The sequence below is a fragment of the Pseudonaja textilis genome, chromosome 16 (assembly GCF_049901715.1).
Source record: "Pseudonaja textilis isolate UNSWEBS1 chromosome 16, rPseTex1.2, whole genome shotgun sequence".
In the NCBI taxonomy this organism is placed as follows: Eukaryota; Metazoa; Chordata; class Lepidosauria; order Squamata; family Elapidae; genus Pseudonaja; species Pseudonaja textilis.
This window is the reverse complement of record NC_142005.1, coordinates 4,345,749-4,368,305: the sequence shown is the minus strand read 5'-3', so window position 1 is coordinate 4,368,305 and position 22,557 is coordinate 4,345,749. Positions and strand designations below refer to the sequence as shown.

The following is a 22,557-nucleotide window of genomic DNA, read 5'->3' as shown; positions in this document are numbered from 1 at the left end:
AGACAAGAACGTATAAAACGCTTAAAATTCTTTTTCTTAGGCCTGAATTTCCAATTTGCAGAATCCCACCGGCTTCCGGTGACCAGCGGTGCCTCGTAATATTTGTGGGAAGAAGGTCCGAGGGGAATTTGAGCCAGGTGCATAAACCTCAGATTCAAAATTCTCTTTCTAACCCCTCCAGGAAATCGGTCATGTCTCCGTGGACATAAGTGGACCCCTCGAGGACCAAATGAACCAGCTGAAACAGCACGAGCAAAATATTATCAATTACAAAGTGAACATTGACAAGCTGGAAGGCGACCACCAGCTCATCCAAGAAGCTCTCGTTTTCGACAACAAGCACACGAACTACACCATGGAAGTAAGTGCCTGGACAGAGGAGGGCAAGGAAAGCAGCGGGAAATACTGGCAGTCCTCAATTTACGACCTCCATTGGGAGCAGAATTTCTGCTGCTAAGCGGAGCAGTTGTTAAGCCAGTTGCACCCCATCTTACGACTTTTTTTGCCACAGTGGTTAAATGAATCACTGCAGCGAAATCATGAGGTTTTTGAGTGAATCCAGCTTCCCCCAGTAACTTTGCTTGTTGGAAGCTGGCTGGGAAGGCTGCAAATGGGACACTCATAAACGCATGGCGGTTGCCAAGTGACTGGGGGGTCATGTGACAGGACCCACATTTTGATCATGTGACTGGGGGATCATTTGGGAGTTCACAAGTGTGAGGACCAGCCGTAAGCCCTTGTTTTCAGTGCCAGTGCAACCTTCAACGGTTACTAAAACGAATGGTTATAAGTCCAGGACTGCCTGTCTGTGCCTGAGAAATTTGTCAACGATGCATCCCTGAATTTGAGGCCAGCCAAAATTTTCAGGCAAAGCTCTACTCAAGTGAGAGATAAGCATTTTCACATCTCCCAGTGTGCCAAGTTCAACTGTGCAACCAGTCCGGTCTGTTTTCTCTGCATGTTACAAAGAAAGAAAGAAAGAAAGAAAGAAAGAAAGAAAGAAAGAAAGAAAGAAAGAAAGAAAGAAAGAGGAATCCCTCTTATTCCTGCCTCTCCTTCTCTCCCACTCTCCTCCTCCTCCTCCTCCTCCTTGTCTTGACTGCAGCACATCCGCGTGGGCTGGGAGCAGCTCTTGACCACGATTGCCCGCACCATCAATGAAGTTGAGAACCAGATCCTGACCAGGGATGCCAAAGGCATCAGCCAAGAACAGATGAACGAGTTCCGGGCTTCCTTCAACCATTTCGACCGGGTGGGTAGCGGCCATTCTTCTTATGCCGGCATCTCTTTTAACAAAAATACCTGGTCGTGGTGTTGGGGGGGGGGGGTGCCTGTCACTCAAGCCACACACCGGGGGGCCGTTCTGCTCTGCTGTTTCTCACACCTTTTCCCACTTGACTGATTGCAGAAACGAAATGGCCTGATGGACCCTGACGACTTCCGGGCCTGCTTGATCTCCATGGGATACGACCTGGTAGGAATCCAGCCTGGACCGGGAGGATTAGTTTCGGTGTACCTGCTGCATCTCTTGGGAGGGGAAGGGCGCACAGTAGCTGGCGTTAGAGCACGAGATGCTAACCTCTTGCGCATGCATATGTCGATAAAGGAGAATATTTGCAGCTAAGGGTTGGAATGAGGGGTCCTTAGCACACTCTGAGCTCGGTTGTTTTCTTGAAGACGTTACATTGCCAAACCAGGTAACATCATCAGTGCTAGCTAAGCAGCTAACATCGTCAGTCTTAGTCTGTCACTGACTAACTGATGATGTTGCCTGGGTAATGTAAGAGAACAAGAAGGCTCAGAGAGCACCAAGGACCCCTCGTGATAGATAGATAGATAGATGATAGGGGGGGGGATAGATGATAGACAGACAGACAGACAGACAGACAGACAAAGTATGGCCTTGCAGCCCTCTGAGGAAGCTCACATGGACTGTGTCAAGCTGGGAGGGAAACTTTTAACTCTTTCCTCCAGGGCTGCAAGGCTGCCATCATCAAAGCCCTTGGGAGATTTGGCTCAGCTGGAGAACCGGTTTGGTTTATGGCCTGTAAACTGCCAGCGCCCCTGCCAGTTTCCTGAAGGTTTCCTCTAATGGATTAAGGCTGGTTTTGTAGCCCTTTTTATTTCCCAGAGAGGCTCACTCAGATTGCCAGGAAATAAGCAGCAGGACAAAGAAGGGAGAGAACCTCCTGGACAGTAGCAGCATTACTTAAAGGGATTATTTATCCTTCATGCCTAGATAAAAAACAGAATTCAGTTATCACTGGGATTTTGAATTTCCCTCCATGCTGGGGTGCACTTTCTGGCTCAAAAAATAAAAATAAAAATGCATTGAATGAGGTTTCAATTTTTAAAACGTCAAGAGTGAACATGGAAAAACTGATGTGGATTTAGACAGCGTGTCCTCCTCCCCATCATTTTCCAACCTTTTCCCTCTCTTGGATAAAATGAGTTGCACAAACCGACTATCCATCCAATTCCTTTGCTCCAATGCTTCGCTTGCCACACGCTGGTTTTAGACAATAAAATTGCCTGTTGTCTGTCGGATGGGAACACAAGGTCTGCAAGTGTGGGGGAGAAGGGGGGCAGTTTTGAGCTGTCTCGCTCTGGGGCCTGTAGATCTGCCTGAACTGGGGAGAGAATCCACCCCTCCTTCCTCTGACTCCTAGGGAGAAGTGGAGTTTGCCCGTATCATGACCCTGGTGGATCCCAACAACACGGGGGTGGTGACCTTCCAAGCGTTCATCGACTTCATGACCCGGGAGACAGCTGAGACTGACACGGCTGAACAGGTCATCGCCTCCTTCAAGATCCTGGCTTCAGACAAGGTGAGGAGTCAGGAAGAGATGACTGGGGGGGGGGGTTGGGAGGGAGGAGGAGAGAGATTCCGACTTGCCCACACCAGCTTTGGAAGAGACTCTTTATTTACAAGCGGGATGAAACCTACATCAGCCAGAGAAAATTAGCATCCTGGATCCCACCTGTTGGCTCTGGTTTCTGGCCATCTCTGCTTCCCTCTTACCCCAGCAGGGAAAATCCTTTTTCTCCCAAACGAGGAAACACCAGGCGACCCTTCCCAAACCTGCTGCATAATCCCAGTTATTCTTGAATGGTTTATGGTGGGCCAGACGAGGGAGCTGATCGTGACGGGCCTCTCCTTGCATCACAGTCCTTTTTCTGGCAGCGGGAAGGAAGCCCACTGAGGCTTCCCATCCCATAGCAGCCCAGCAGGTGGGCCTAGCAAGCCATCCGAGCCTGGCCTGGCCTTTTGCTCCACGACAGACCCACCAACCTAGCATTCCTAGGAAGCTCCATCATTCCACTTCGGACCTTCAATTCTGGTTGCCCTCCAAGATGCTCTGGGCGTCACCCTGAGCAGTGTAGCTGGAGAGCAACATCTGGGGAGGCCTCAGTGGCAGGAGTCAGTCAGGCATCCTTTCCCGATCCCCCAAGAAGCAAATATCTATGGCAGAGGTCTCCAAATTTGGCAACTTTAAGACTTCAACTCCCAGAATTCCTCAGCCAGCTATGCTGGTTGAGGAATTCTGGGAGTTGAAGTCCACAAGTCTTAAAGTTGCCAAATTTGAGGACCCCTGATCTGTGGAGATTCTCAACCATCCAGGTCATGTTTGTCCCAAAGGTGCTTTTCCAAAAGGCAACTGGACTTCCTGTTTTTCTTTGAAGACGTTTCACTTCTCATACAAGAAGCTTCTTCAGTTCTGGCCGAATAGTGGGGAATGGAATGCAAAGACTCTTAAATCCTTCCGCTAGAACTAGAAGAAGCTTCTGGGATGAGAAGTGAAAGGTTTTCAAGGGGAAAAAAACAAAAACACCAAGGAAGTCCAGTTGCCTTTTGGAAGAGCCTCCTCCTATCAAGCAGGTGCCGAGCTCCGGGCTTCTCTGGCCTTCTAACTGGGGCGGGGCGGGGTCTCCTTGGTCCTCCGCAGAACTACATCACCGTGGAAGAGCTGCGCCGGGAGCTGCCCCCAGAGCAGGCCGAGTACTGCATCACCCGGATGACCAAGTACAGCGGAGCTGATGCCGTCACGGGCGCCTTGGACTATGTCTCCTTCTCCAGCGCCCTGTATGGGGAGAGCGACCTGTGATTCCCTCCCCTCACCACCAAAGGCATGTGGGCCCCCCCTCCTCCCTTCCGGGGAGCTAACGCAATCTGAGTCCTGTGCCCACGGAAAGAAGGGCGCAGCCCCTTCCCCACATGCCCTCCCCTCTCAAACGCTGGGCAAAAGATCAGGAGATCCTCCCTCTCCACCCATGAGCCACAGCTGGTGGAATTAAGGGGGGGGGTCTTGGTCAGATAACTGTCTCTGTCCTGTCCTGCTGCTGTCTCTCTTCTTTGCTCCTGAGCTAGTCAAGCCCTCCTCCCCCCCAACCCCCGGCCAGGCTGTGCTCTGCCCTGCCTCCCCCCACCCACCCACCCCCCAGGCCCTTCTGGGTTTCTCAGCCCCCCAGGCAATGCCCTAAAAGGCAGCCCTGGAAGAAGATCACGAGGGTGGGGCTGCCAACGAGGGGCTCCCCAAGGAGGCCGGGCCGGGCCGGCATGGAACAGATGCTCTAGTACCAATAAAACACCCCACTCTGGAGGCCCATCTGTGGTCGGGGTCTTTCTTCTTGGCAGGCCAGCGGGGTGGGACGTTCTGTCACAGCCCTGTAAGCTGGAAGGCCTGGCCGCCCAGCCAAGGGGGAACTCTGGGAGGGGGCCTGGCACGAGGTTGCTTAGGGTGGAAACTTAAAGGATGGAATTCCATCTGTGGAAACTCACCCGGGAGAGAAGCAACCTGGGAATTTAAGGAGAAATTTCCTGATGGTGAGGAGAACGGGACTTCTTGCCTCCAGAAGTTGTGGCAGCTCGATCCCTGGAGGTTTTCAAGAAGAGATTGGACTGCCATTTGTCTGGAATGGTACGATAGGGTCTCCTGCCCGGGCAGGGGGTTCGACTGGAAGACCTCCAAGGTCCCTTCCAGCTCTGTTATTCTATGTTCTGTAGGTACAGCTAATCTAGGAAAAAAGGAGGACTAGGAGTGACAGGATAGCAGCGTTCTAATATTTGAGGACTGCCCCAAAGAAGAGGGGCTCAAGGCGCCAGGAGGCAGGACAAGAAGCAACGGATGGAAACCAACCAAGGAGGAAGCAACCTGGAACTTAGGAGGAATTTCCCGACAGGGAGGACAGTTAAATCAGTGCCTCCAGAAGTCGTGGGTCCTCCATCACTGGAGGCTTTAAAGAAGAGATAAGACAGCCACTTGCCTGAAATGGCACAGGGCAATCAATGGTGGCTAACCTTTTGGGGCTCCTGTGCCAAAAATTGTGCACGATTGCACACTCGTGCTCGCATGCCAGCACCTAGAAGGCACTGCCCCCCCCCACGCCCCCTACACATGCATGCGCAATTCCCCCCACCCTCTTACCTGCATTGCGCCTCACAGCTGATTTTTGGCCGGTTTGAGGCTTTTTGGCCTCCCAAAGGCTTAGGAAGGCTTCTGCAAACTTTGTAGGCCGAAATCTAGCCCCGTTTCATACTTCCTGTTTTTCCAAAAATACTGGAAGTGATGAAACGGGGCTAGTTTTTGGCCTGCAAAGCCTGCGGAAGCCTTCCTCAAGCCTTTGGGAGGCCGAAAAGGGCCTCAAACTGGCTAAAAATCAGCTGTGAGGCGTGCACATGCGCAGTAAGTTTGCCTGCAGCTTGCGTACCAGCACAAACGGCTCTGAAAGCCACCTGTGGCACACCTGCCATAGGTTTGCCATCAAGGGGATAGGGTCTCCTGTTTGAGCAGGGGGTTGGACTAGAAGACCTCCAAGGTCTCTTCCAACTCTGATATCCTGGAAGCCACCCAGGGTTGATGACCTCCAAGTTAACAGCTGCTTCCAAAAATCATGCTCTGCCTTGGCAGGATCCCCTCTGGCTCCTTAAGCAGTTAAGACTAGTGAGCAAAGATGGAGTTAAGACTACTCTGCCTCAAGTGATCTCGCTTTCCCGGCAATCTTGCTTCCACTGCCGAGAACCCACCGGTGGGCTCTCCTTCTCACGGCCTCAGAGCCCTGATTCCCGTGAGAAATCTGGCCGCGGGAGAAACCCAAAGAACCGGCAGCGCTTGGATCTCACAGGGACACACACACACATACCCTGAGTCCATTCAACCAACCAAGGTGCCTCCTTAAAGTACTTTATTCATAAAAAATAGAACTCTTTGGGGCCTGGAGGAAAAGGGCCCAGGGATCTCTAGAAAAAGGGGTGGTTGGCTCAGGGTGGAGGTGTGCGAGAGTGACGTCGCGGCTACCCACCGGCGGCAAACGGGGTTGAAGTGAGGAGCCTCTCTGGGAACAGGGGGAGCTCCTGCCCTTCCCAGCTGCAGAGCAGAACGGCAGCGTCTGAGAACCAAGTGGGTCACAGAGCGGAGCGCCCGGACAGGGTGTGTGGGGCAAGGGTGTGTTCGTAGCAGAGGTGCCACGGGGCCGTCAGGAGCACCAGGAAGAGCTGGAGAGGCCATCTGCAGGAGAGGTCAGTCTGGAGAGGGAGCAGATGGGCAGGTGTCCAAAGAAAACCGGGTCCGTCATGGGGAGGAGGAGGAGGAAGAAGAGGGCCACGCCCAGCAGGTAAAAGAAGACCACCAGGAAACACTGCGAGTGCTCCAGGGCTGCTCCCACCGCGGGGAATCCGACGTAGTTGCAGAAGGAATGGCAGAGAACCGGCCCGATGAGGTGTCCTGCATGGAGAGAGGGCGACAGTGATGAAAAGAGGAATCCCACCCCTTCCGAGGAGCGGAGAGAAAAGGAGCTTTCCCTTGGTGGAAAAGCCACCACCCAGCAATCTCGGGCAGACTGACAAACGCCTTCAGTCAAGCCAAATGAGGAATTTTAGCTGGGAGGTGGGCGAAAGAAGTTCTTCATTTTTGCAAAGGGAGAAGAAACGGGTTTGGCTCACGCTGGATCCTGAGCCACAACAGGGCTATCTTAAACCACCCGCTTTGCCTTACTACCGGATTAGCCTTGATCAAAGGGGAGAAGTGCTCAGAATCAGGGGTTGTTGGCAGAGAGGAAGGCTCAATGTCGCAATTTGGGGCTTCGGAACCTCCCATCGTTCCCAGCTATCGCCCAGCCCTTCGAAGGGGGGACTTCCAGAGACTCACTGCTGGTAACAGTGGAGGAAATGGGCATGTAATGGTTGAGGAAACTTGCCTTTTGCATGCAAAGCAGCAACCGAGAGGAAAAGAACCCTGGGAAGAAAATCCCGGCTCCCAACCCTTCACCAACCTGTTCGGATGAAGAGGAATGCAGTGTAGGCTCCAAAGATCGCGGTGTAGGAGAACTGGAACACTGCAAGGGAAGGGAGCAGCCAGTTAGCAAAGGTTGTGCTGTTGGGCGCACGCACGTTGCGTGGAGGAAGTAGAGAATATAATTTAAAAAGGGGAGACTTCTGTGCATCCCCTACCGGGGCAACTTCAGGCCAGCTGCAAGCGATGGTAGATATTCAGCGTTCCTGAACCTTGGTGACTTTTAAGATGTCTGGACTTCAACTCCCAGAATTCCTCAGCCGGTAGCTGGCTGGGGAATTCTGGGAGTTGAATTCCAAACATTTAAAGGCCCTTCAGATACATAATTTAAAAAGTAGGAAAAAGGGAGATCTTCTGAATTTTCTTTCCATTTGTAAAGAAATCACTTGCAAATAGACCCCCATTTCTTCAATTCCTTTCGTCTTTAGGGTTTGCGTTGCCTTCCGAGTAACACACGGAGCAACTCAACTACACAATGACACACTAGTCCAAGGGCTATCAAAAGGAACTTTTTTGGGGGTGTGGGGTGGGGATTGCTCAAGGATACAAAGAGGTTGGATTTTCTCTTGTCTCCTCCGAAAGAGAAGAGACAAGAAGAAGATTAGAGGACTGGAGGCTAAAACATACGAAGAACAGTGGCAGGAATTGTCTGGCTTAATGAACAGGAGGACTAGGGGAGGAGACATGATAGCGAAATGCCAGGGTTTGAGGGGCTGCCCCGAAGAAGAGCGGGGTCAACCTTTTCCCAATAGGCAGGACAAGAAGCAACGGGTGGAAACTAACCAAGGAGAGAAGCAACCTAGAAATAAGGATAAATTTCCCGACAGAACAATGAATCAGTGGAGCAGCTTGCCTCCAGAATGGATGGATGCTCCAGCCCTAAAGGTTTTTTGAGAACCGATTGGACAACCATTTGAACCAGGCAAGGTTCCCACAATACCCTGAGCTACAAAAAATAAATCAACCACCTTAGGAATAAATCGGTTTGGCCCTCTGCGGAGACATGATGAAGCCCGTTTGTGGGGAAAGAGCCAAAGGCAGAAGGAATTCACCTTTTTCCCCTCAAATCGTTTAGCAATAGGTCAGCAGCAAGCTCAAAACCACAACGGCAACAGAAATCCTACACCTCACGGCCTGGTTTAAGCCTCTTTTCCCAGCATTCAACTTTCAGGGGGAAATTTGGCCACGATTGGGATGTTTTTGATTGGGAGGTTCCAACCTGACATTGCCCCCCTGGCTTGCTCCCTTTTAGTGACGGCCCTGCCAGGAGACAGATCCCCACCTGCCGAAAGGAAAATACTGGCTCTGCTTCCTTGGCGAAACCGCAGCTGCTCAATGACGTGGTGGAAATGAGCTGTAGGAGGAAAAATAATTTCACATGTTAATTAAAAAAAAAAAACACCCAGATATATATAGGTAGTCCTCCACTTACAAGTTCATTTAGCGACCGTTCAAAGTTATAACGGACGGCACTGAAAAAAAGTGACTTGTGACCATCTTTTAAAGCTACGACCTTTGCAGGTCACGAGATCAAAATTCAGACGCATAGCAACTGGTTCAGACTTATGACCGTTGCTGTGTCCTAGGGATACGCAATCCCCTTTTGTGTCCGTCCAACAAGCTGAATCGATGGGGAAGCCAGTTTCCCTGAACAACTGGGTTACTGACTTAACTCGCTTAACAACGAGGCCTGAAAGGTCGTACAATGGGGCAAAACTCACTTAAGAAATGTCTCACTTCACTACAGAAATTTGGGGTGCAATTGTGGTCATAAATCGAGGACTATCTGTATTGGCAAAATAGGGGCCTTACGTTCTCCTAGGCTTTACAGATAGTCCTTGAATTACAACTGCTTGTTTAGTGACCAATGACTGAGTTGACTTACTACGGCACTGAAAAAAGGGACTTATAACTGCTCCTCACACTTAAACCACGTCTCTGCGATCAAAATTCAAATGCTTGGCAACCCGTACATATTCATAATTATTGCGGCGTTCAAGGTCACACCGCTGTTTGTGACCTTCCCAGCAGGCTTCTGACCACCAACGTGAAAGGGGAGGAGCCAGATTTGCTTACCAACCACGTGATTCACTTAGGGACTGCTGTGATTCGCTTAACCGTGGCAAAACGAGGTCATAAAATCAGGAAAGACTCACTTCCTAGCAATGTGCTCCCAATTGGGGCTGTACGTTGAGGACTATATGTCATCCCCCATCCAAGAAGAGGCGGTCTTCCCAGGTAGAGCTAACCAATGTAGCTTCAGACAAAAATTAAGTCTAATTTGAGTCAATCTTTGGCTCTCACTGACTTCCACCCATGAAGTTGGCTTGGCAACCGCAAGGATGTTGGATGCTAATTCTTCTGGAACATGTTTTTTTTAAAGCTTTCCTGCTAAACCTCCAGATTTGCAGCTTTCTGGAGGTCTCTCAATGCAACGTCGAAGGCAGGGGTCCTCAACCCTCAGTCCGTGGACTGGCACCGGGCCACGGCATGCCAGCAACCGGGCCACGCAAGCAAGCAAAGCCCTATCCGCGGGATGCAGGCAGGCCCACAAAACCACGCTCCCTCCGGTCCAAGGAAAAACCTTTCTCCGTGGAAGCGGTCCCTGGGCCGCTGATCTAACCAGGATGGTTTTCTTTAGCTTTTGTGAAATTCAATGACAGGTTGCAAACCCAAATAGGAGCTTTGTTTTCCAAATCAGCAGGCGACTCAAATCGCAGTTCGATCCGGAAGCTTCCTGTTCCACCCGATTCCCTATCCAACCGGGGAGGCTTATTTCCATTAGGTTTTAATAACCCCCAGGAAGAAAGCGAGGAGGTGGAAAGCAAAGGCTCCGCTTTTATGTATATTTAGGAAGATTATGCCCCAAGGAAGGACTGCAAGCAGGAAGCCCGTTGGCCGAAATAAAACCAGGCATTCACACATTACTGATAGAATATTTCTAGCGCAGGGTTGAAATGTGGGGTGATCTCCGAGCTGGGTGGTTTTCTTGCAGACGTTTCACCACTCAACTAGGTAACTTCACCAGTGCTCCTAGAGGGCAAACCCCAATCCCCTCCAACACAGATGAGGTTACCTAGTTGGGACATGAAACGTCTCGAGCTCAGAGAGCACCAAGGGCTCCACAATCCATTGCTAGCCTTTGCCTCTTCACCTTCTGGTCCATGGGGGTTGAGTAACGATGGCGGCCACCTGGAGTAAGAGCCAGCCTTCTCAAGGAAGACCCCACCCAGGGGTGGGCTTCAAACATTTTAGCAACGGGTTCTCTGCCTGGTTGCTGGGTGGGCGTGGGCATGGCGGGTGTGGCGGGTTGACCTCCTGCACCATGGTGTGTGTGGGGGGGTATTTCTGCCCTCCCTGGGCTCCGGAGGCTTTCTTTGAGCCCGGGAAGGGGGAAAATGGCCTCTCTGGGCTCCGGAGGCTCTATGGAAGCTGGAAACAGGCCCATTTCCGGCCTTCCTGAACTTCCAGGGGGCCCATTTTTCGCCCTCCTTGAGCCTCCGTGCACATCCTGCACTTACCTGCATCTAAAACAGGCCACCTGGGGACTCCTGGGAAGGGAGGGACCGGATGGGAGGGGCCAGCCAGGAGTAGGATTGGGGGGGGGGTTCTCCAAACTGCACAGAATCTTAGCTAGGGGCCCTCTCGAACCCCGAGCAGCCCACCCCTGACCCTACCCACCCCCTAATAGTGCCCCCCTGTCCCAAAACCTGTAGCCGCATCCAGACAAGGAGAGCAAAGGCCAGCAGCCGGCTTGGGGCTGATCTCCTCTCCCCGACGACGCAAAACTGTGAAGCGAGCGGACTGGCAAATACATCTAATCAATCAATCAATCAATCAATAACTCACCGACTCCAAAGAAGAGCGGGCACGTGACAATGGCCAGTCCTACTCCTGTGCAGGGCACCAACATGGGCACCATGCAGGCCCGGAAGACCAGCTCTTCGGTGAAGGGTGCGATGACCTGGTTGCGCAGCCAGCGCATGTCGGTGAGGCAGAGAACCCAAAACCTGGGGTCTGGGGGGGAGTAGAAGCAATGTTACTGACACCCCCAAAACACACACACACACAGAGGCCTTGATCTTTTGGCCTGCTCTGTTGAGGAGGTTGTGATCGGATAGGTAGTCCTTGACTTACAACCGTTTGTTTAGTGACCGTTTGAAGATACAGTGGCACTTAAAAAGGGACTTGCGCCCCTTGTTCACACTTATGACCGTTGCAACATCCCCACGACCGTGTGATCAAAATTTGGACGCTTGGCAACGGACTCCTGTTTATGATGGCTGCCGTGTCCTGGGGTCGTGTGATCTCGCCATTCGCAGCTTTCCCAGCCAGCACAGTCAATGAGGAAACTGGATTCGTTGAACAACCAGGTGATTCATTTTAACAACTGCAGTGTTTCTCTTAACAACGGTGGCAAAAAGGGTTGTAAAAATCAACCAGTGTCTTGCTTAGCCACCACAATTCTGGTCTTAACTGTGGTCATAACTCAAGGAGTACCTTTAGCAAGACCAGTACTTTCAGACTTGGTCCTTGGGAACTTCAATTCCCAGAATCCCCCAGCCAGCCATGGAAGTCCACCCCCCCCTCTTAAAGGGGCCAAGGTTGAGAAACACTGACAATAGACAGAGGGAACTTACCAAAGCTTGGCTCCACCCATTAAGTGTTCTGGCTCCACCCACATTCACCCAAACACACCAGATATTCAGATATATCAGATATTCAGATATTCATCCACCCCTTAAGAATATTTTCTATTATCTTAACGCAAAGCCCAGCAGCAGATTCTTACCGAAGGCCACTCTTAAGCCATCCACCATGTCCCAGGGACAGTCCATGGACAGTTGGATGAGGGGGCCGAGGAATAGGATCTGGGAAGACAGGAGAACTCTGCTCACCGGGACGTCATAGAAAACCTGTTTTAAACATTAAAAATAACTTATCCCCCCGGGACGAGGTGGCTCAGTGGCTAAGACGCTGAGCTTGTCAATCAGAAAGCTCGGCAGTTCAGCAGTTCAAATCCCTAGTGCTGTGTCACGGAGTGAGCTCCCGTTCCTTGTCCCAGCAGCTTCTGCCAACCTAGCAGTTCAAAAGCATGTCAAAAATGCAAGTAGAAAAATAGGGACCCCTTTGGTGGGAAGGGAACAGCGCTTCGTGCGCCTTCGGTGTTTAATCATGCTGGCCACATGACCACAGAGACGTCTTCGGACAGTGCTGGCTCTTCAGCTTTGTAACGGAGATGAGCAGCGCCCCCTAGAGCCAGAAATGACTAGCATGGATGTGCGAGGGGAACCTTTACTTTATATCCCCTCGCCCCCCCGCTCCTCCCAGTAGCCATCCATGAAACAGCATCTAGCACCAGACAGGAAGGTTTTGGGGCCAGCCTCGGTGAAAACCCAGGTCAAAAAAAAAAAACGGACACCCACGTGTCACCCCCAAGGTTATAACACGAGCCACCCTTACCACGGTCAGCAACAGGGGCAGCAGAGTCGCCGGCAAGATGCCCTCCAGCCGGAACCCCATCAAGGTGAGCAGGGATGCATCTGGCTGAGCAGAAGAGGAGACACCTTCGTCGTAATCACCCTCACCCTCCAGCACCACCTCCGCTCTCCCCTCCTGACTCACCCAAAAGCAAACCACAGGTGCAGCCCAGCAAAATGGCACCTCGCCTCTACTTAACAAAATTAAGCTGCAGTTTTTATCCTGCTATGAATTGATTTCAGCCACTGGACAGGTTGGAAAGGGGAGAATTATTTATTTGATTTTTATCCTGTCCTTCTTATTCAAGGCACTGGGCAAACCTAATGTGTCCCGTCCTGTCCCCCCCGCTCCCCCGGTGAGGTGGGTTGGGCTGGGAGAGTAATACTGGCCCAGTCAGTTTTCACACCTAAGGCAGGACTAGAACTCACTGACACCTAGTGACTAGCCCAAAGTCACCCAGCTGTCTCTCATGGCCAAGGCAACACTAGAACTCACCGTCTCCTGGTTTTTAGCCTGATGCCCTAACCACTAGATCAAACTGGATCAAGATAATATACGTAGGGTACCATCTTAGCCTCCCTGGAAATAAACTTATTTATTTATCAAATTTAGATGCTGCCCATCTTGTTGTCATGCAACTTTTATTTAATTCAGTGAGATGCCACAGTGATTCCACACCAACTCCCATCGTCCCCATGCTGCGGAGGGGCCAAAGAGCTCCCCTCTCTCTTTTAAGCATCCATTCAACCCGCGTGCTGGAAGGCCTCGCCTGTCACTTCAACTGTGGCGATGTTGACAACAATCCATTTAAACCGGTTACTGAATCAGCCCATTTTCTGCCTTCGACCCACATACTGAGGCAGGGATCAACCAATGGATTAACCGCTCTCCACACACGCACAAAACCACCGCAACCGAGCTGCGTAGCACACGAATATTTTTGCCAGCTTGTAATTATCTTGATTAAGTACGCTGCAGTGAAGGCAGCCGTCAAACACTTCAGAATGACTCAAGCCAGGGATGGAAGCGGCCAAGAGTGGGTGAGTGCCACCCACACCGGGGATGGTCCCAATCTTCTCCTAGGAAACGTCCTTTTCAACACAGGTGACCTGGAGCACTTTTGCGCGTCTAAAAGAAACTAGGCAGGACTGTCCTGCCAAGCCAGGATGACCGCAAGGCAAAAGGACGCTGGTCAGATCTTAACAGCCTGGCAAAGTGGCACCACAAAGAGATCAGGTAGCCACCGCTTGGCTTGAACTCGTGCAGATTGCAGCAATCATCTCTGATTGGCAGAGAATCTATCTTAGTTACCTGTACAGAAATTTCCCCAGCTCTTCCTAGGTCCAGCTCAAACTGCTCGTGTTGGTCTTTTAAGGCCCTAAAATTTGGTCTAGTGGTTAAAGCACCAATCTAGAAAGTGGGAGACTGTGAGTTTTAGTCCCGCCTTAGGCACGAAAGCCGGCTGGGTGACTTTGGGCCAATCACCAGGAGACGGTGAGTTCTAGTCCTGCCTTAGGCATGAAAGCCGGCTGGGTGACTTTGGGCCAATCACCAGGAGACGGTGAGTTCTAGTCCTGCCTTAGGCATGAAAGCCGGCTGGGTGACTTTGGGCCAATCACCAGGAGACGGTGAGTTCTAGTCCTGCCTTAGGCACGAAAGCCGGCTGGGTGACTTTGGACCAGTCCCTGTCTCTCTCAGCCCATCCTGCCTCACCAGGTTGTTGTTGTGGGGAAAATAGGAGGAAGGTAAGTTGGATATGTTCACCCCCTTGAGTTATTTATAAAAATAAAGGCAGGATACAAGCAAATAAATAAATAGTGTAAGCCCCTAATTTATGTATTAAGTTTTTATGTATTAAATTTAATTAAAATTTATGTATTAAATCTGACTATCCAAGCAACTCTGGGCAAACTTGCAATATATTTTGAAGCAGCTCCTTTTCCCACACCAATCTACCAGCATGCTAATATATTAGCCGATTGATCTTTTCCATCCAATATTGCTTCTGTTACGGGGTCAATCTATTTCAGCAAGGCTGTTCCTGATATAAAACACTTTTTCCACACTCAGAGGCTACCTATCAAGGCGGCTGCTTCACAGACTTGGACTGTAGCCCCAGGAAGTCTCCAAAAGTTACCACCAAATTTTATTTATTTCTTTTTTTAATGCAACATAAGATGGAAATCGTCCTAATAAAGGCATCATAAACAAAAGAGGTTTGAAATTTACGTTCAGTCAAATGTTAGCTTTTCTGTTGGTTCTCTGCAGGATATTTCACAGGGACTGTGCAACAAACATACCCAGCAAAAAGAGATTTGTCTATCTGAACACAGCTGGGTATCCCTGCTTCAAGATCCTGGGAAAAATAATTCTTAAACCCAGCATATCAAAACTTTGTAGGCATTTGGGCTGCTCACCTCGACTTTTCACCTGCTGTTAACATTCATTTTGGATTCATTTTGATTTAACAACAACAACAACAAAGTGGCTTGTAAAGAAATAAAGCCTTGAAAACGCCAGAAATCTCATTGGCCAAACCTGGATGGGCAGGCCACCCTCACCTTAATGCCGGTCACCTCTTTCCAGACCCAGATGAAGACGGGCGAGAAGGTGGAGACCACCAGGACGCTGGTGAAGCGGCGTTTAATGACCGCCGGGTGGTCCCTGAAGGAGGAAAAGCGAAGTCTGGAAAAGTCCCCCCAAAACCTGCTGCCCCCCACCTGGAAGGGGGGCATGTCACGCAGTGCAGAGACCAAGGGAGCTGATCTGTTCGTTCACAAGACCCGGCTGACCCGGAGAAAGGAAAAGCCCGGGCTAACTTCAGCCTCGGGTGGGTTTCCCCACCGCAGAGAAGCTCCAAAGGTTCGAGTGGACTCCAGTGGGCTTGGATGGGCAGCGCCAAGTGGCCCCCTCCCCAATTTCTGCAAAGGGGTTTTACAGTATACAATCCCACCCCCACCAGCCCAGCCTGGCGCGTTTCCAGTAGGGAGAAGACCCCCGGCCTCTTGCAGGGGATCCAAGCCAGGCTGGGGCGGCGGTGGGGGGGAAGCCCCTCCGAGGGCCCTTGCAGGGGGAGGGTCTGCAGCTCCCCTGCCCCCCAATCCAGCCCCCTCCCCGTTCTCCCCCGGCCTCACCTGGGCAGGTGGCTCTTCCAGACATAGAGGCTGCCCACGTAGGAGCAGGCCAGGCCGAGGCAGGAGAAGAGCGAGGCCCAGCAGAGCCCCGACCCGGCGCCCCCCGCCGCCGCCGCCGCCTCGCCCTCCGCCGACATCGGGGCGCTGCAGGAGCGCGGTTCAGCCCGGCCGCCCAGGCGAGGCAGGCAGGCGGGCAGGGCCGCGTGGGGAGCCTCCGCCTCCCAAGCGCGGAAGAGGAAGCCGCCAGCCAGCCGAGGGGAGGGAAGCGGGCCGGGCTGCCCTGCGGCGGGGGATGCGGCACGGAGACCCCGGCCCGGGCCAGGCGGGCATCCTGCCCCCTGCCAGCGGTTCCCGCCAGGCCAGGCGACTCCCTCCTCCCCGGCCCGCCTCCCTTCGGCTCGGTCGGGGTCGGCAGGTTGACGGGACGCCCCCGGTTACGCAACCGGCCGACGCCGCCGCTCCTCGCCTGGAGCTCGCAAAGGCTTTGAGTCGAGGCACCTTCCGCCGCGGCGCCTGGCCCCGCTAGGGGGCGGCAGCTGCCCGCCTCCGTCTGCTCCGTGGGGAAGCTAAGCGGGGTCGGGCCCGGTTCAGGAGCGGAGGGGCAACGGGGGAAGCACCTTCCTCCATACCGGTAGCCTGCCCCCCTCGACTTACAACGTTTCTTTTAGGGACCGTCCAAAGTTAGAAGGCGCTTGTCACACTCGCGACCGTTGCCGCATCCCCACGCTCACGGAATTTGCATTTGGATGCTTGACTGCTGACTCATATTTATGACGGGGTCACATGATTCCCCCCCTTTTGAGACCCTCTGGCTAGCAAAGTCAACGGGGACTCCAGATTGGCTTCGCTACCGTGTTACCAATTGAACAGCCGCAGTGATTCGCGTAACAAGAAAAGTCGTAAAATGGGGCAAAACATCACTTAGCCGATGTCCCACCGAACGGCAAACATTTTGGCCTCAATCGTGGCCGTCAGGGGCCTGTGAAGTTATCAGGAACCAGGCTGGCTTTTGGTGTCCGGGCTGGGAAGAAATCCCGAGACGTGGCTGTTATGTCCTGAGGACTCTAGGAGTTCTCACTCAGGTCCACTCACTTTGTGTGGGCGTTCTTCCCCTTTTCCTCATTGGTTGATTCTCTCCAGCAGCCAGCTATAAAAGCAGGCTGCGGGGTCCAACCAGTTGCTGATTGCTGCGAGCCAGTTCCAGGCGTGGCAAGCACGGTCAGCCCTTTATTGTTATAATAAAGTATTGTTGCACTCATGCTCTGGTTCAGCCTCTCATTGCTCAAACTTAACACTGGCGACGAGGATGGGATGGCTACCAGAAGCACCATGCAACCGCTGAGTCACTAGCCACCGATCCGCAGCCCAGAGAGAGCGATCGGCCGGCTGCAAGAGAAACGCTGACCCGCAGCCAGAGAGAGCGGTCAGCCAACAAAAAGAGCGAACGCTGATCCGCAGCCAGAGAAAGCGGTCTGGTTTGAAAGTTAGAAGTGTCTGTAGCCGCTTGTTAGCCCAACTACAGGGAAAGTGAAGCGCTGCGAGCCGCAGCCGCTCAGAATTAGGCGCGAAATTCAAACGGGTGTCATTTGAATTTCAAACCAAGAGAGACACAGCACAGCGCTGTAGTAGTCACTAACGCCCACGCTGGCGCGAATCTAGACACCTCCAACGGCTAGCAGCCAACGTGGTAACCCAGAGAGAGAAAGAGAGGGTAGCAAAAAACCTCTCCAGAGCTGATATCACTTGCAACCCACGAGCACCCGTTGTCCCCAGAGAGATTTTTCCGCAGGTAGCCCAGCCGTTTCCAGCACCATGAGTTCCAACCCAGTATTCCCGGCGTTCAAACCAGACGAAGAGAAGTGGGAATCGTATAAGAACCGCTTCAACCATTACATCGATGCGGTCGGCCTGGCGGATGCGGGAGAGCATCGGAAAAAATCCTATTTCCTAATCTACTGCGGAGCCACCGTTTACGATACTGCCGCAGCACTCGTAGCTCCAAGAGAGTTGAAAAACGTCCCGTGGTCCGAGTTGCTTGAGATCCTCACTAACCACTACGCTCCCAGGCCTTCACAGATCGCCAGGAGGTTCACTTTCCGTATGAGGAAGCAATCGAGTAAGGAGACCATCAATCAATATATGGCCGCCCTCAGAACAGCAGCTCTGCACTGCGGGTTTGGAACATACCTGGAGGACATGCTCCTCGATCAATTAGTTTGTGGGGTCAAGGACCTCAACCTACAGAGGCGCCTACTAGCAAAAAAAGACCTCAACCTCGCACAAGCGGTCGAGGAGGCCCTGGCAGCCGAGCTGGCAACGAACTCAGCCACCGAAATACAGGGCCCAAGCGCCAAGCTGGCATCGTTCCCAGTCCATTCCGAGGAGGTGGTAGCAGAGGAAACCCTCAACGACGAAAACGACGTCCACCGCCTCGTCTACGACAAACGGCCGCAGGTAGGGGCCAAACTAGAAAACACCGGTCCACCCAAGCACATCACACTGTGCCTAGCCTGTGGGGGATCGCATCAAACGGCCACCTGCAAGTTTAAAGGAGCCACCTGCAACAACTGCCATAAAAGGGGGCACATCGCAAGAGTCTGCCAAACCCTCCAAAGCGCTGCACACAGACTCCCTCCCTCGCACTCGGGACCACAGAGGCAAGTATTAAACTGTCGCACGCACCGCCTTGCCAAGCGTACTTGCCACACTGTTAGTAAAATTTCTCTCTCCGTTTCCCTAGAAGGTAAACCGTGCCACATGGAGGTTGACACAGGGTCAGCGCTCTCAATAATTTCGTGGAACACCCTCAAGAGACTCCACCCCAGCCTATCTACCACCCGGCTTCAAAGATGCGAGTTCGGCCTGAAGGACTACCAGGGGAAGACCATTCCTGTGATCGGCAGAGGCAAGTTCTTTGTCAGTTTTAGAACTTTTAAAGGTCACCTACCTCTAGTGGTAGTTAACGGCAATCTACCCACCTTATTGGGGCTCGATTGGTTTCCCCACCTCGGCCTAGGGCTAACAGGAGTCCATGCTGTCTCAACCTTAGACACTGACTCCTTATTCGCTGATTACGCAGATGTGTTCAGCGAGGAGCTGGGGTGTTATAATGGAACCACCATCTCATTCACAGTTGACCCCCAGGCAGTCCCAATCAGACTAAAACCGCGTAGAGTTCAGCCGTTTTGCTGCCAACCTGGGCATCCGCCACATTTTCACAGCCCCATTTCACCCTGCCAGTAATGGGTTGGCGGAAAGAGCCGTCAGGACCACCAAAGAAGCCCTCGCCAGGTTCAGCAGGGATGACTGGCACCACAAACTCTCACGGTTCCTGATGAGCCAGCACTCAACCCCCTGTTCAGTCACCAATAAGTCCCCAGCGGAGCTCCTGATGGGCCGGCGCCTGAGGACTGTATTGGACAGACTTCACCCACAATACTGCCCTGACTCTCCCCTCGCTTCCACTTCGGGGGTTAGACATTTTATGTTACAGGAGCCTGTTTTCGCGAGGAATTTCGCTGGGGACCCACTATGGATGCCAGGCGAAGTCATCGCCATCACCGGGCCGAGATCGTATAGCGTCAGGCTGGAGGATGGTCGCGTCTGGAGGAGGCACATAGACCAACTGCGGAGGCGCCACAGCACCCTTGCCAGCAGAAATCCAGAGTCACCAGACAAAGGGGAACCGCCTCATCCGCCTCTCAGCCTCATCGCACCCAACGTCCAGTCCGCACCAACAGCCATTCCGGTCAGCCCGAACTCGGACAACAGCGCCCCGAGAGTTGACCAGCCTGATCCAGCCCACGGGAACTCGCCCCCAGTATCCAACCCTGTGAGTCCCGAGGATGCCCAATCCGGAGAGCGCGTTGGCGACACGCTGCCGGCTCAACCGTCACAGACTGATTCTGAACGAACAGACAATGTTCCCGAGCTGCGCCGTTCCGGGCGCCAACACAAACCCCCCGTCTACCTCAAGGACTATGCATGTTCGCATCTGGGGGGAAGGGGTGTTATGTCCTGAGGACTCTAGGAGTTCTCACTCAGGTCCACTCACTTTGTGTGGGCGTTCTTCCCCTTTTCCTCATTGGTTGATTCTCTCCAGCAGCCAGCTATAAAAGCAGGCTGCGGGGTCCAACCAGTTGCTGATTGCTGCGAGCCAGTTCCAGGCGTGGCAAGCACGGTCAGCCCTTTATTGTTATAATAAAGTATTGTTGCACTCATGCTCTGGTTCAGCCTCTCATTGCTCAAACTTAACAGTGGCCTCCCCAACTGCCTTTCTTGGCTTCCTCCCCAGCCTTTGGGGGAAGGAGAAGCCGCCCCCCCCACCCCAATTGCCAAGACCAGAGATTCCTGCCCACCCAGTTCGTCCTGGCTACAACACAGCAGGAAGAGAAAAAAAGAGGTTCTGCCTTCTCAAACGGCCCATCAGAATCCAGCCTCGGTCTGACTTCCATTTTTCATCCAGAGATGTTTCTCAATATTGGCCCCTTTAAGAGGGGTGGGCTTCCACTCCCAGAATCCCCCAGCAAGGATAAAATGGGTGGACTTCCACTCCCAGAATCCCCCAGCCAGCCTGCTTTAAGAGGAGGCGACTTCAACTCCCAGAATGTCTTAACCAGCGTGAGAATTAAAGTCCACCCATCTTAAAACGTGTTGATAGGGGGATTTGGGGAGTTGAAGCCCACCCCTCTTCAAGTGCCCGAGGTTGAGAAACTCTGCTCTAGGGGAAGCCTTGTGTTCATTCTTTAGCAGAAGGGACCAAGAGACGGTGAACAACGCTTTAATTCATTTATTGCCTCGCCCCAGACACGCCCCAAAACCTGGGAATTCCGTTAGGTGAACAGGAGTGGCCGTTTCAGGAGGTCCACTGGCCCATGTTGAAGACCTCCTGAGCCCAAAAGTCCTCCTCCTGCAAGACAGAGAAAGTCCAAAGAGAAAGCAGCTGTCAATTATGTTAAAGCAAAACCATCTGACAGGCTAAGCCAGTCCCAAAGCAGGCCACTTTCATAGAATAACAGGCTTGGAAGGGAGCTTGGAGGTCTTCTAGTCTACCCTCCCCGTTCAAGCAGGAGATCCTATACCAGTGGTGGCTGACCTTTTTGGGCTCCTGTGCCAAAAATTGCGCCTGCATTACTGCCAGCACCCAGAATGCAATGTGCACCCCCCACACCCCCTGCACATGCGTGGGCAATCCCCCCTTGCCACCCCCTGACCTGCACTGCACCTCCCAGCTGGTTTTTCAGCCTCCCAGAGGCTTGGAAAAAGCCTCTGCAAGGCTTTTCAGGGCGAATAATAGGCCCATTTCATCACTTCCAGTATTATAGGAAGCGACGAAACAGGCCTATTCATCCTGAAAAGCCTTGCAATCATATTAATTGCTCTTCTCTGCACTCTTTTTGAAGTCTCAACATCTTTTTCATATCATGGCAACCAAAACTGGATGCAATATTCCAAGACTTTAGGAATTTCCAAAACTCCACAGAAAAGCATGCTTTAAAATGGGTGGACTTCAACTCCCAGGATTCCCAGCCAGCATGGGAATTCTGGGAGTTGAAATCCACCTGTTTCAAAGTGGCTGAGGTGAACAAACACAGGCCTAAGCCACATTCGGATGGTCTTGCCAACCTAGGGTGAATGTTAAACTATAGTTTATAGCTGGGTGGGTGGATAGACTCAGCCACTTGACTTTTTTTCAGGATGCTGAGGGTGAACAAATCATAGCTTAGCGTGATTAAGTGTAGCTCTTGAATGCCAGGGCTTGTTCAATGTGGTTTTGGCACTAGGCAAAATTATTTTCTCAGCATTCTGGAACATTTTGTAACGGGCTGCGCTAGGTTTTTTTATTGTTCTGCTGGGTTTTATTGTTGCGCCTTCCTTCTTTATTTAAAATAAAGCATCGGGTTTGAATAGAAAGATGGCACACACAGATGTTTGAAATAAAATTAATTTCTTTTAGTGAGGATCCCTGGCAGGCATTCTGGTCTTGAATGCAACAACCAAGGCTAAGCTGGTGAGCCACCTATAGCTAAAATCCTCACTTGTATAGTTTTAGAAACTAGAAAGAGGCTTATTGCTTAACCAGGTTAGTGAAAAACTCAGTTCCTCCATTTGCACAACTTGCTAAACTGACTTCAAGCCTTGATTTGTTTTTTTCTGCTTTATGTATGCTAAAGTTGGCTGGGTTCATATGATACAGATAGTCCTTAAATTAGAACCATTCATTTAGAGAGCAAAGTTATAATGGCACTGAAAAAAGTGACTTTAACTGGTCCTCACACTTATGACCATTGTAGCAGCACACACACCCCATATCACATGATCAAAATTTGGGCACTGAGCAACCAGCATGTATTTAAAACGGTAGCAACATCCAACAGTCATGTGATCACCATTTGTAACCTTCCCAACTGGCTTAGAATACAGAACATAGTACAATAGGGATGGAAGGGATCTTGGGAGGTCTTCTAGTCCATCCCCCTGCTCAACCCCCTTCCAATAAGTAAAGTCAAGGGTGGGGGGGGGAAACTGGATTCACATAACAACTGCAGTGATTTTCTTAACAACCATGGCAAAAAAGATGAATAAATTTGGGCACAAGTCACTTAAAAATCACCTTCCTTAGCCACAGAAATTTCTGGTTTCCATTGTGGTTA

At 51.9% G+C, this 22,557-nt stretch overlaps 3 protein-coding genes across 4 annotated transcripts in view; 1 reads left to right on the top strand and 2 right to left on the bottom strand.

The window, feature by feature from the left end:
• The window catches only part of ACTN3 (actinin alpha 3), a 39,384-nt gene extending 34,777 nt beyond the window's left edge, over positions 1-4,607 (top strand). The window contains exons 17-21 of the mRNA XM_026716302.2: positions 182-361; positions 1,106-1,252; positions 1,409-1,474; positions 2,670-2,828; positions 3,948-4,607. Of these exons, the coding sequence (XP_026572087.1) occupies positions 182-361; positions 1,106-1,252; positions 1,409-1,474; positions 2,670-2,828; positions 3,948-4,106 (711 nt within the window). The 3' untranslated portion in view covers positions 4,107-4,607. The remainder of the gene's footprint in view (positions 1-181; positions 362-1,105; positions 1,253-1,408; positions 1,475-2,669; positions 2,829-3,947) is intronic.
• A 1,561-nt stretch (positions 4,608-6,168) lies between these two features.
• On the bottom strand, positions 6,169-16,398 carry RCE1 (Ras converting CAAX endopeptidase 1). Of its 2 annotated transcripts, none has more exons than XM_026716441.2 (8): positions 15,905-16,398; positions 15,332-15,434; positions 12,753-12,836; positions 12,082-12,160; positions 11,139-11,306; positions 8,572-8,643; positions 7,270-7,332; positions 6,169-6,722 (listed from the first exon to the last, which is right to left on the bottom strand). In XM_026716441.2, the coding sequence occupies exons 1-8, from the start codon at positions 16,039-16,041 to the stop codon at positions 6,475-6,477; spliced, it is 954 nt and encodes a 317-aa protein (XP_026572226.1). In that variant the 5' UTR covers positions 16,042-16,398; the 3' UTR covers positions 6,169-6,474. The 2 variants fall into 2 exon arrangements, with proteins under 2 accessions (XP_026572226.1, XP_087769739.1); XM_087913613.1 differs by having other exon boundaries at positions 12,753-12,905; positions 15,905-16,334.
• A 4,288-nt stretch (positions 16,399-20,686) lies between these two features.
• TOP6BL (TOP6B like initiator of meiotic double strand breaks) overlaps positions 20,687-22,557 on the bottom strand; it is a 37,348-nt gene continuing 35,477 nt past the window's right edge. The window contains exon 17 of the mRNA XM_087914179.1: positions 20,687-20,813. Coding sequence (XP_087770305.1) covers positions 20,760-20,813 — 54 coding nt within the window. The 3' untranslated portion in view covers positions 20,687-20,759. The remainder of the gene's footprint in view (positions 20,814-22,557) is intronic.

Bases quoted from the DNA above. Each gene is read 5' to 3' on its own strand.
- RCE1 (XM_087913613.1), bottom strand. From the start codon at position 16,041: ATGTCGGCGGAGGGCGAGGCGGCGGCGGCGGCGGGGGGCGCCGGGTCG. The intron at 11,307-12,081 runs GTAAGAATCTGC...ACTCCCCCCCAG, and splicing joins TGGCTTAAGAGTGGCCTTCG to ACCCCAGGTTTTGGGTTCTC. The intron at 7,333-8,571 runs GTGGGGATCTGT...CTTCCCTTGCAG, and splicing joins CAGTATTTTCCTTTCGGCAG to TGTTCCAGTTCTCCTACACC.